This window comes from Fusarium musae, chromosome 2 (assembly GCF_019915245.1).
Source record: "Fusarium musae strain F31 chromosome 2, whole genome shotgun sequence".
Classification (NCBI taxonomy): domain Eukaryota; kingdom Fungi; phylum Ascomycota; class Sordariomycetes; order Hypocreales; family Nectriaceae; genus Fusarium; species Fusarium musae.
Window position 1 is genome coordinate 3,356,824 of NC_058388.1, and position 13,423 is coordinate 3,370,246.

The window sequence follows — 13,423 nt, forward strand, 5'->3', positions numbered from 1 at the left end:
GTTGGCTGGACCTGGTCTTGGGTCTTGTGGGTAGCTTGGCGGCGCAACTTTGGATAGCCATGGTACCGAGAATGCATCTGAACAAGCCCCTTATGTACTTATTTCGGTGTATTTTACTACTAGAATTTGGGTGCCTTCATTGGATACTCAAAGAGACTAGCATCAGGCAGCCTTCATCAGTTTCCTTCAATCCTGATTACCAGACCGGTTTCAATACATGTATCGACGTGACCACCAACCACCACGTAATCATGTCACCAATACGGAGTAGAGTACCACCACTTTCTCTTGAATACATACTTCTCAGCCTCTCAGTTCTGTAATCGAGTAAGGCGAGACTCAACGGTTTGTGTAGGAAGCTTGTCAGAACGATCCCTTAGATGCTCGAGAACAGACAAGAGGCACTCTACTTCATTGCCGATCATAGATGAAAAGTAATTCAATGGTTATTCAACCCAACATTACTTACTGTCCGCCCGAGACTCAAAAAGATCTCCAGTCCCCAACACGGCATGGCATTCTCCCAAACATGTACGTACATGCTTGTCTAAAACGCCTGCGGTGTAGTGCTACCAGTATGTATGTAGCATCTAACTATAGAGCCCGGAAGCCGGGGGCGTCTCCAGCTGCCGCCCGCTCCTCCGTCCGAGAGCTCCATACCGATCGGGGATGCTCATGGCGGGTCAGAGCAGAGTTCAGCCAGGCCAACGGAAAGTTGGCAAGGCCCTCTTTGACCGTCAAGTCCGCATCACTCGGGCTTATTCGGGCGACACCCCCTAGAACTAATACGACACCACTCAATTACCCATTATGGCTGCGAATGGGCATGTGTGGGGGCCTACGAGATTGGATATACCCTCCACCGCGAGTAGACTGACATCCACAGCTCACCCCTTGTCTAGTGCTGGCAGAGAGGGTTTCTGGCTTTCGTCGATGTGCAGGGGTTTTGAGACATACTCAAAGCGGGCCGGCGTCATTCGCAAAGCAAACCACGGTCACGCACTCGTTTGTTTCGATGAGGTTTGATGGATCTGAAGCTTTTTGTCATGCCGCGTATCCTATTTGATAGCAGCCCATGAATCACATCCCCCTAAACTTTGATGAGAGCCAGCCAACAAGCAACATGCCAGCCGCATACTTGAACGTACCTCCACCTTCCATAGGCTTTGTTGTGATAATAATCGACGACATGCTCCGTACTCCATGTTGACTTCACTTTCTGGTATCAATGGTGCATCCCCCGATATTGTCCGGTTGTATCTGATGTCTGGTATCGTCATCAAGGAAGTGGTTTAGATACACAGTCAGTACTCTCTTTAGAGTCGTGTATTCTTGTTCTCCTCATACCCGTATCATTGTCCTCAGCTCTCACTCATTGTCGAAAACATGCCCCACCAACAACAGTGGTACTTTGAGTGTGGACTGTTGTGGGTTTGTTGCTGCAATTATCCGTAGAATAGTTGTCCTACTCTCAAAGCTGCGTTGACCGTGGGCACATTAGACTTGCTCCTGTTTCCTTTCATCCTATTCTGTCGTGTCCTCCCATCTCATCTGACACGTCTCACACCTTGTCCCTGTCCCTGGTGCCATTGCTAAACGAGCCAGCTGCCCAAATAACTTAGCTAACAACTAGGGCAAATCGTCTTGGGCCTGCGTCTCGGGGCTTTTGGGTCCTTAGGCTCTGCACCGCATGACGACGCTGTCGAGCGGCTCGCAGCTCGCAGCTCGCTTGCCCTTTAGAATCCTCCCTAGTGCAATACTATGTAAGCATTAGCTGCAGACGGACGGTTGGCCGCCGCCCTGGCTCTGGTACAGTACATAGCGGCGTAGTCTGTGCTGCAACCATGCCTCCCTCGGGGCGTGCAAATTCTCCAGACCCCTCATTCAGTGAGGGAGCAAAAATAAGCAGTCGAAGGATCTGCTAAATTAGTCCTGGATCATTCTAAGCCTGTGTGAGTATTTATGTCACATGCGATTAAGCTCTAAGGTTTTCCGGTATCCCACGACTAGCCACCTACATTAGCCAGCTATCGGTTTCGCTCAACCGTCTCAACAAAGCTTGGGAATTTAAACATCCCTTGTGATATGATTCTATAGAACCGACTCTTGAAATTAGACTTGAGCATTCAGCAATTATTACAGCACTTTATGTTTTTCTATGACGAGCTTCAGAGCTACAACCTCTTTTGATAGGAGTAGATCAGCTGGTAGATGGACAACTCAAGGATGTTCACTTCCATACCGTTCTTGCACTATCTAGACAATTTCTTCACACGAGCACCAAGACTAACGACGTGCTTCTAGACTAATCGTGGTCTCCATGCAGTAGCCCCGGCGCATCCGCGTGGTTCAGAGGTCGTGTCTTGCAGGCAGAGTAGCATCATCCTTGCCCTTCCTTGACCACCTAGCCAAGGACAACAAGACACCTGCTCATCCATCCACTTGCATCACATCAACACGCAGGAGAGAGACTGGTCAGGTCCAATATGTACATACGCCTCCATGCCTGACTAACCAATCCGTGCTCACCCTCACCAATGCACTATGGCGGTTGAAGATCAAAGCAACCCAATGTTTCTCTATTCCCCGTTTTCACCGCCTTTCTCCCCTGTTTCTCATTATCCCCCTTCCACTTCTCTCCTCCACTATCTGTCCCTTCCAGTTCCAGGCTCAACCATCTCGTTTCTTCCCACTAAATCTCTCATCACCCGAATTGAGAGTATCATCAGCCGGTGTAAGCCATAGGCGACTCATGGTTCGCCGAGCTGCTTTGCTATCTCTTGCCATTTCTTTCTCCGCTCATGAGCGGTTTAGTTTTTTTTTTTTTTTAGTTTTTTTCTCTCTCTCTTTCCTCCCCTTAATATTCCGGCATCTGACCCTTGCACCGAAGGTCTACCTAAAGAGCTAAATGTGTGGATTGTCGTCAAGCAACCATAGTATTATCAGGATAAGGCCGTCAGGCAGTCATGCCCATGGCTACCCGTAATCAGGTATTCACTCAGACGCCTCCAATCTCCTTTCCAAGCATGTCTCTTCCGAGTCCGTCAAACCCCTCCCGCTGCACTTTGAGCGTAGCCAGTCGAACGGCGAAACCCAGCTTCTGCCCCATGCTCCAGTCGTCAGGGTGACAGATCAGTCCGTACAGCATTCCGGCTATGAAAGTGTCCCCCGCTCCCACGGCACTATATCTCGAACAGTGGTCAGGTCCTGCAGTTTTACGCGGCTTGCACTAGGTTTGTTGCTGTGTTAGGTATTGTCAGGGCGGGACAACTCACTCGAGCACGGAAATGTCTCGCCCTGATTTATCCAGGGCAGGGCAGTGAATACTCTCGCCTGTCGATCGAGACAGCCCAGCTGCTCCATCTTCACCCCACGTACACAGTGCCAGTGACCTATGCAGCTTCTTGTCAGCAAGGGCAATACAGTCAAAGCAGAAGCCTGATATCCTTCCATGAAACGTACGCCTTTTGATGCCCTTCAGCTCTCAAGCATTGTTCCGGAGTCCTGTATCCTCGACTCTATCCCCCTTGTCAGGTCACTACACTTGTAACAGCCGATTTCCATGGGCCGATTCTCACCTCAGCCCAACTTCGCGAATAGAAGACAACATCCACTTCTGCCGCCAGCTCAGGGAGGCCCTCTCTACCAGGCTTCTCAATTTCGACACTGATTGTCGCTTTTGGTAGTACGTTACGCAGGAGACGGATACAGCTCAGTATGGTATCCGGGATTCGGCCCTGTTTCATCATCAGCCTAGAATTACCGGGCAGAGGATACCACGTCTGCATCCAACCTCAAAGTGCCACCATGTCTCCTGGTCCGGGTTGAAGCCTCGCGCGATGTTGCCAAACTCGTCTTCGGTCATTTCTAATAAGCCATTGTAATTGACAAGCGTGCGACTACCCGATGCCTCGCTACGCATGATGTAACTGCTTGCCGCCTCCATGCTCTCCTCACGATAAACGCAGTGGCTGAAGTCAATGTTCGACTGTGCACCGAACGACGATATAACACGCTGTGTTGCGGACGACGCTGCAGCGGGGAGGGGTGATATTAGATGTAGCTGGAGGGTGTCGCGCTCGGAGAGTAATTGCTCTAAGACCTGAAGAGAGTTGGGACAGTTGCCTCCACGTCGGATATTGAGACTGGTGGCACGTAACTTGGAGTCTTCGGATGGGAAGAAGGGAACACTGGAGGCAGATTAGTAAATGCCATGCGTACGCAGTAGAGGTGACGTTCGTGAGGATCGTATCCAGGTAACAAGCCCCTACAGCAATGAGATGCTTCATGATGTCCAGTGCCGTGCTTGTTGCAACATAAACTGGGAAAGCAATGCCGACCACCTAACTTGCGTCGATCTACGCGTGAGACGGACTCTGTCACTTGACGTTGGCGTTATGTTGTATATCCCTTTGTTAATGCCGATGATGTGAGTAGTTAGAATAGTTCCAAAGTACGTACGTAGAGGGGTCCGCTTCAGGTTGGGAGTTCCACATATATTTCATCACTCGTATATAGTATGCGTGTTGTCCTGGTAGAAGAGATACCCGTCGAGAATTACAAACTCCCAACATTAACACAATATACTAAAACACTGATCTAAAGACCTCCTGTGATTAAACTTGCTTCAATATTTTTCCTTACTTAAGGTACAGATCTTGCGTTTTCTTGCCTACCCCAAACCTTTTATATAGTGTGGCCCAGCACTACCATCCGCTTAGATATGGGTGAACAGTCCGAGAGCCTCAACTTGTGTGACAGTAACATCGTCTTGCGCATGCGTAGGTGGTTGTGGTTTATATATTTGTGGGCCACAGTATGACACCTTTCTCTCTACCCGTATCGTGTCGTCCTCCTGATTCCTCCAGGGCGCTGACCGGTTCGGCCTTTTTATTGCACATCTTGACCGTTGAAAACAGGCACTTTGCCGCTTGATGACTGTACCTCCAATATTTCCACGTGGGATCGTCTCTGCTTCTTTCGTGGCTGGTCTCCTATGAGACTTGTATTACCGCAGATGAACACCATAAGAAGGCATACACGGAGATTGCGCTGACAGTGGTGGTAGTCGTATTCACGTCCGGGAAGTTGGCTGTAGAATCTCCGGTGTTCCTCGTTTGAGCAGTGTCGTCAAACCCATCGGCTATCGTCTGCTCATAGACGATCAAGTTGAGACCCGATGGTGGAGAGAGCAAGGGAGTGACACTAGGTAGAGAGGCCAGAAGTCGAACAATCGGCGCAAGACAAGAGTGCAGGCAACCGTTCTCGCTCCCAAATTGATGGAAGGACTTTGAGGGGATCAAGCCACGAAACATCCATGAAGCTCCCCAGGATGATAGTTATCAATATGGCATTATTCGCAGTTTAGGTTTACAAGACTATTTCATGTAGAATCCCTTTTCTATTTTCTCTATATTACTTAGCTCTAGTCATATTTTATAGCTTATATTATATAAGCTGAAGCCTACATCTTAAACTTAAAGTATTAATAGCTGAGTTGCTTGTTGAGAAGAGTTGAGGAAATCAAGTTGGAAGATATGATCGAGATATCATGAATATGGACATGGTTCTAGTTCGTGACCAAAGAAGGTATACGTTGGGTCACATAATACGTAGCGTTGAGTTACTAGTAGCCCATGGAACTCATGCAGTTGTAGAACCTCATCCGTTGGGCGTATGTAGAATAGCAGCTGAAGGCGTACGCAAGTGAGAAGATACTGTTACGTCAAGCCAAAACAAGGGAACTCTTCGTAAGATAATGTTTCCATGATGCATTGACGCCCCCCAAGACATTGACGTCGTACTTCAGAGGCCCGGATCCCAATATACTATGGGATCCAGGGAGCCAACCTCCATAGCACCTGGTCTCTGGCCTTCACTAACCACGGCCCTCGTTATCACAAGACTACCTCATATCTCTTAGATGATTAACCATATGGCATAGCACAAGCAAGCCCCTAGGCTGTATCCTGAATAGGTACTTCATTATACTTACTGTTACTGTCCTTGTCAAGAGGAAGGAGATGGAGGAGAGTGACGAGAGGCTGAGTACCAACGACAAGGATGATAAGCCCGACCGATAAAGTGACACTTGTACAGTTCTTGCCATTGCAGAGACGAGAGAGGTGAAGGAGGACGAACCGGCCACTTTCATTTCAAATATATATATATATATATATACACGCACATATACATATAAGTGGAGGGTAGCGGCGCCTTGTAAACTGAGAGACTGCGATCTCCAACCAGGTGGCGATGCTTGTAGGATTGCGCGTCCGGAGCATGTGATGAAGGCAAAATCGAGCTGGCAAGTCGAACACATACCTTGAGGAACCAAGGTTGCTAGACACTTAAATATGTGGCCGTTGCTTGTTGCTCGTTGCTGCAATTGTTGTGATTTGACTGTTGTCTTGTCAAATCCGAGCCAGTTTCCTTGGAGTATAAATGATAGCTAGCAGTTATACTGTCAACATCGATTGAATGTCGGCTGACTTGTTTTGTCGTCGTCGGATATGCATGCAGGACCTCAAAGATAATCAGACGGCATGTTCATGGGATATACGTAAGCACCTCAGGCCACTCACGGTGGTGATTCTTGACGTGCCTATGTAATATGCCATCCTGTCCGGCAACATTGCACGTCTCTCCCACTGGTTCGGCTGGCTATTGACCATGACCACGAATAGAAGCGGTAAGGGAAACCTATCTTCTAGGGAACGTGGCTGGCGCATACAAGGCACCCTCATGTTGATCATTATGGAGATCACCTCCATACATTCGTTCCTATCATTGTGGTGCTCAAGTGTTACTATATACAGTGACTCTAGAAGCTCGCATACCCTTTGACATGGTATAGTCCTTAATGTGAATAATATGAAGTACTTGATGCACTTGTCAGCATAAATCCATCGTTGTGATTCACTCGACCGCCGCTTCCGGCTGTACATGAATCATCTAATGCGGGAAACAAAAAGTATCTACGTGGATGAACTGAATGTCTAATGCGTTAAGATTTGTCGGTCATAACTGAGAAGTCTTACCTGTAGAGACTGGTGAGTGACTGGTCGGCTGCTACGGATCCAACAAGGGAATCGGAGTCTCGTTTGCCATGTTGGCAGAATCCAGGAGATCGTTTCGCATGGTGGGATTAAGCCCCTCGTAAGCCAGAAACAATTCAGAGGTAACCCATCTTCTTGCCTTTATTCGTTTGATGTTTTGCTCCTCGAGATTTGGCAGTAAGTGCGTTCATCTTGTCTCGGTAAGTTTTCAGTTATATCTGGAGTGTCAGTCCAGGTCGACTGTTCGTATAAATTAGTGCGGTGGTGGCCATAGTTGGCCTGCGTCTAATCGACAGTGACGGACTTTTCCTGTTGGAATGGCGATGGCGCTGGTGTTATGACCGTTGTTATGTGTAGGCTAGACGGGACTACACTAAGTTGTCGCTGAGTTCACATGGATTGGTTTTGGGGCACCGGATGCGTTACAACTCGTGGTTGAGTGTGTAAAATCACCCGATTTCGTTCAACTATCTCTAAGTTCCTTGTACTTGAAGACTCTTAGTCTCGTCACAGCCGCTTCGCTTTGTCCGTTTCCCTTCTTCTTTGTCTGCTCAAGGTCGAGACCACAGCTCTATGGTCTTTGGAGCGCCTTGTGAGCTGGATCAGATGGTCCAGAAGAATTCCTAAGGCTTAACTTCATCTTCGAAGGTCAATTGATTGTCAATGGCATCTTGAAGTTGTTCAATCGACTTGCACTTAGTGCTAGACTTTGAGATCTTCTTGCACTTATTTGGGCAGTTAGGGATTTGCATGTGTATGTCCATTATGCCATCAGACTAGATAAGATATCTTTCTACACTGTAACTGTTTGTGATGCTTTGTTACTAGGACACCAAGTGTTAATAGACAGTTCATGCCATCCTCTTCACTAATGTTGGGAACCTAGATATAGTAACGTTGATTAGTATGTATATTGATATTAGTCTACTAAATTCAAGCATCAAACATCCTTGCCTTGTTTCTGTTATTGATTGCAAAGATCTTGTTGTCTGTTGAGATTGCTTTTCAGGTTATGTGTAGGTTTCAACAAGATTTGTGAGTTTCGATTTGTCTTTTCACCCGGATATAGGATATCAGAACATGAATGACAACACGTAGAAACGATCGTAGATTATAGTATAATATCTCTTTAAGCTATAATATGACTAAATCTTGCACATATGCTAACATCGTGAGGCATTGTCACCTTCGTTCCTCTCAACATTGCTCACTTTTGAGCAGAGTAACCCTCGGACTTAGCAGAGTGTTTCGTCTCGTCCATCTTGTCGGACGCAGCATCTTTGGCCGCGGAAGCACTGAAGAAAGGCGTCAGATAATTCAGAATAGTTCGAGATTTGTGTGTTGGACTGTAGGGTCATATATGCTCGAGGACCGTGTGTTAACGTACCGAGTGCCAATGCCTGCGTTTGAATCCTTTGCAACCTTGAAATCGATCAGTCATACGTTCTGAAAAAGTAAGCGTCTTCCCTGGACATACCTCCTTGTTAGCCTCCTTGCTGGTGCCAGAGAGACCCTCCTGGACCTTGATAGATGTTAGCAGTGAAACTTAGAAGCATGGCGGGATCTCAGAACATTCTTACCTTCTCAGTAGCTTGGTTGACAGTGTTCTTGATGGAATCCATTGTGTATTGATTTGATTATTATCGTAAAAAACTTAAGTTGGTAAATGCTGAGGTTGATGATCAGTTGAGGTTGTGTATGATGATGAGGAGAGGGAATGGACTGGACTGAGGAGGAATGGGGGTTTATATAGATTGATTCACTATCCTGGTTTCAACTTGTAAGTAAACCGTCGTCATCGAGGGTTTGACCACTTGTTAGCGTTCACGGTTTGGTATGCCTGTCCCCATTGCTCCCCTCCTGTCCAGTTATCATGGGCTATCATGTGAAGGGGAAAAGTGTCGTCATTGACTGGCTTCTGCATAGGAGTCCTACGTTGCCTAGACGGCTTGATACGTTACTGTTATTGATAAGTGGGAAGCAATCGGTCGTACCCCAGTAATGCTCTGGCTTACTCGACCACTTGGAAGCAAGATAGCAAACAAGCTCGGGCGTTTGGCTTGTGATGGTTGTTCGAGAGACATTCCTGACGTCAGGTCATCACCGGAACGTCATCTCGATCAAAGGATCTGGGACTTGTTTTATTTGGTGGGGGTAGAAGAGGAGACTGGTCTGTATACGCATTACAGTATGCGCGTCGCAGGGTACAGGCTGTGCCCTGTGTATGGTGCAATTCCTAGATGAGATACCTAAGTTAGATACTGACACATGATCGACCTCGGTCCCTTGCGGCTTAAAATTCGCCTCTGTTCCAAAGACTCTCCAGAGTTTGATGTCATTTCAGACCTCTTTGAAGGTTTTTCTTCTTTAAGCAGCGGACCCACTCCCCGTGATATCGTGTAACACGATGGGTCAGATCTGCCCCGCTTCCGGGTTTAACGGCGGCGCCACATAGCGGGGTAGCATAGAGTGTGGCGGTGACGTGGCCAGAGCTAGGTATCTACCAACAATGACGTTATGTGGACATGCATTTCAATTACGCTTATCCGCAAGCTACGGATAGTTACCTCACACTTCACTCATTAGGTACAGTATTTTGTGCGTCCCCAAATCGGGCATTTGATTCTTCAACTTGCTTGCTTGTGACCGACTCCGCCCGAGGCGGGTAAAACACAAATTACGCCCGACGCCTGCAGTTCTGCTTGCTGGTGCTGATTGGTGTCCTTTACTATCTGCTGTGCTCTCCATCGAGATCTCTCCCCTCGTGGTCCTTTTCGACGGAGCAATGTCTCCGCTACCAACCTTTTGTATGCATGTGCTTGAAATTCTGGTTTTCTGATGTGCCACCACAGCCTTTTGGTGGCTGTTTGTTTCTCGATACTACTCTATAATGTTTTCGATTTTTGAGGCTTTTTGTCCTAGTATGGTGTCAAGCCACATATATCATCTCCAAGAGGGATGCAGGTAACAACTTATTTATGTAGAATCGTAAACAGGTCACGATATTATGGTACCTTTCTTCGCTTGAGTCTTTGTGAGAAAGTACCGATAGATAAGGTCGGCATGGATTGTGACACGCCAATCGCATACCAGGGTAGTAGTAAGTGTTGTAAATCTTGCACAATCTGCTGTGCCGAGACTTTGCATTTCCTTGTTAGGATCGCAATCATTCCTCTTCCTCCCACGCCTGTAATATGGCCGTGACTCCCCTAGAGGAGGAAAGAAAACTTAGGACCTTGATCCTAAGTAACAAAAAGGCTTAGGTAACTTAATATAAGTTTAGGATAAATTTAGGATAAGTCTAGTATAGACTTAGGCTATACTTTGCTGAGTTTATTTTGACACCTTGTATCAAGGTCTGGTGTTTTCTTGCTCCTCAAGGCTCCCCTAGTTAATGCTGGTGGGAACTCGAGCCTTCATAGTTAGGAAACACTTGGGTTTTTGCGCTCGACGATTTAATCACACATCCACGTAAATCTGTGCCGTGCCATCGTGAGTGGGAAAAAGACAGTAGTAAATTCCACATACTCCACTGCTATTATTTGATACCGTCACCAATACTGGCGGTTAAGATTACATAAGAGCCCGGAAATATAAATATATCAGTCGTCCTCTCAGTCATGTCCGCCACAATTGGTCCCATCTCATGGTAGCCACTGATGATGTATACCTGTGCTCATATGGTCGAGGAGTACGGAATGTGTCGAGTTATCGTCTAATTGTTATTCCTTCTGACGTCAAGAACGGCAAATATAATGGTAAGGAAAGCTGCAAACAGCACAAATCTTGACACCAAGGGTTGAAAGTCCTTACAAATTGACCCATCTTTAACTCAACTCATACTGCGCCACGCTGCTCAGACCCAATTGTACTATAGCCATCATGAGTGAAATAGCCTTTCCTCTGCTCTTGTTATTCTCCTGGAGATTATTCCAGAGCGGGTTCAGGGTGTTCGCCGAGTTCAACATAAATATATCAAGTTATTGAGGGCTTGTGTGTATTCGTTGCACGGATGATACAGCATGTGACCAACCCTTAGGGAGCGAGAAAATACGAGACCTAAGTTTAAGGTGATAAAATAAACTCTATAAAAGGTATCCTTTACTTATCCTATACTTATCCTAAACTACCTAGATCTTTGTATTAGTTAGGCTTAAGGTCCTAAGTTTGATTACTTCCCCTTAGCCCACGTAGACGGTCAGACGACAAGTTCCTGCATTTATTATCACAAAGACTCACTTAAAAGCATCATGTTTCGTAACATCGACCACAGAAGTGCTAAATGTCAAAATTTGTAGCTCCCTTGGCAGAAGACGACATGTTCGTAGACACGAGGGTCCCGCAGGAAGACATGTTATCTGATGGAGGATGTTAAGATTTCACAACAAAATGATGAGTAGATAAAGTCTGAAGTTTGACTAATATATGTGCTTTTTAAGAAGCAGAAACAAAGGAAGAAATAGCAGGGATGAAAACTATGAGATCCTGTTCCACACCCAGATTGGATAGTGAAGTCGAGATGCTATTGTGGCAGGTGAAGAAGACATGAAGAGAGAGGAAGGGATAGGCAGTATAAAAGCTGTGAGACGGCCTTTAAAACATGACTCTGGCGTCAGAATCTCTGGTAATTTGTACTGTAATGTAATGCTTATGGAGTACACCGCTTTCCAGATAGTCTCAGTCCGTGGCAGTTTCAATTGGTGAAAATCGCAGATGCTTTCTTGCCCGAGAAACGATCAAGGTACAACCTTGTGGAGGATTTGGGCAATGTCTCGCTCAGAGAATTCGTATTGAACATTCAGATATCCAGTGCTCAGTATATCTTCAATCGACTTATTGAATACACCTCTGCCTCCCTGTTTTCGTTATATGATCGCCTGAACCATGGACAATTACCGTGTCTGCTTTTTCCAACTTACCACATTTGGATCGACATGTGCTGCATGATGTACATTTAACAATACTTCGAATGATCAGTTTCTCTACCAAGGTGAGAAATCCCCGCGATTTTCGCCAAGTCTTTGGAGTCAGTGTCCTCATACCATCCGAAGTCTCTGATTGTTGCTGTTACCACGTGCCAGAGCACGTGAACAGTTTTAATCAAGCTTCGCATAAAATGATACATACGACTGTATATCAGAAGGCCCTTTCTGGAAAATTCCCTACTATAGTTTTACGGTTCTATATTTGGACTTGTTCTTCTTTCTTAACATTGCGACGTGAGACATGGTGGTGGTAACTTACTGATACTCCACAGCTTGAAGCTATCGCGTAAAGCTACCACCGAAAACGAGCCGCAATCGCGTCTCATTTCCGACACGCTCCTCTCCGGAAGCTCAGATTTCCTCGACAACAACACCATTGCAACTGTAACTCAATAACTGGACTTTTTACTCTTCAATCTAATTCCATCACAAGAGATTTATTACTGGGGTTCGACGCAATGGCCACAGAACCCTCATCGTCCCTCCCGCCCGACCTTTTCGACCAAACAACAATCATCTCCCTCCTCTCTACGCTCGCAATCGTCTTCGTCGCCTATGCTGCCTCTTTGCGTTTCTTACCATCCTCTTCCTCGGGGGTTCTCCGGTTTCTCTTCATATGGCATCTCGCCGATGCCCTGTGTCATTTTCTCCTCGAAGGCAGCTTTTTGTACCACTGCTTCTTCTCGCACCAACCCCTTGCCGATGATGTGAAGACGGACCTGTTCCCAACACCTCCTGGATTCCTAGGTTATAGCGATCGAGTATATGGTGCGCAGTCAGGTGGAGACAACCCGTTTGCCCAGCTATGGATGGTATATGCGAGGGCTGACAAGAGATGGGCTGGTGTCGACTTGGGGGTTGTAAGTCTGGAGTTGTTGACTGTGTTCTTTGATGGGCCTTTAGCTGTTTATGTGTGCTACTGCCTCGCTAAGAAGGATCCCAAGGTCAGCATCTGGATGATTGTCCTGGCTACTTGTGAGCTGTACGGTGGTAAGTCTCGACAGCACCTCAGTCTATATGGATTCGCCAAACTAAACAACGCTCAGGATTCATGACTTTCTGTCCTGAATGGCTCATTGGAAGTGCTAATCTCGACACGAGCAACTTCATGTACCTTTGGGTTTACTTGTTCTTCTTCAACACTCTCTGGGTCTGGATCCCACTTTGGATTATTTGGTATTCAGTCAAGGACATCTCAAATGCCTTGAATCTGCGCCAAGGTAAGAAGACTCTCTAGACGACACCAGGAGATCACAGGCCATGAAGTCATTTTATAGTATATATGTAGTGTTTATTGTTGAACTGCAGTTGTTAGGGTGCAGAACGCAAAGCCCAGCTGGGGCATTGAGATAATGGATGCTGGCACACGGCAGTCATGCA

General features: G+C 46.6%; 3 protein-coding genes across 3 annotated transcripts; 1 reads left to right on the top strand and 2 right to left on the bottom strand.

Annotated features, from left to right (window-relative positions):
• Nucleotides 1-3,748: 3,748 nt before the first annotated feature.
• J7337_002932 (uncharacterized protein) lies at nucleotides 3,749-4,289 on the bottom strand (the record flags this gene model as incomplete). Its single annotated transcript, XM_044820657.1, has 2 exons — nucleotides 3,749-4,190; nucleotides 4,222-4,289. The coding sequence occupies 2 exons, from the start codon at nucleotides 4,287-4,289 to the stop codon at nucleotides 3,749-3,751; spliced, it is 510 nt and encodes a 169-aa protein (XP_044684957.1).
• A 3,976-nt stretch (nucleotides 4,290-8,265) lies between these two features.
• On the bottom strand, nucleotides 8,266-8,680 carry J7337_002933 (uncharacterized protein; the record flags this gene model as incomplete). The annotated part of the gene is made up of 4 exons (XM_044820658.1): nucleotides 8,266-8,404; nucleotides 8,446-8,480; nucleotides 8,536-8,580; nucleotides 8,639-8,680. 4 exons carry the CDS (start codon nucleotides 8,678-8,680, stop codon nucleotides 8,266-8,268), a joined length of 261 nt encoding a protein of 86 aa, XP_044684958.1.
• A 3,821-nt stretch (nucleotides 8,681-12,501) lies between these two features.
• J7337_002934 (uncharacterized protein) lies at nucleotides 12,502-13,280 on the top strand (the record flags this gene model as incomplete). Its single annotated transcript, XM_044820659.1, has 2 exons — nucleotides 12,502-13,033; nucleotides 13,090-13,280. The coding sequence occupies 2 exons, from the start codon at nucleotides 12,502-12,504 to the stop codon at nucleotides 13,278-13,280; spliced, it is 723 nt and encodes a 240-aa protein (XP_044684959.1).
• Nucleotides 13,281-13,423: the final 143 nt, after the last annotated feature.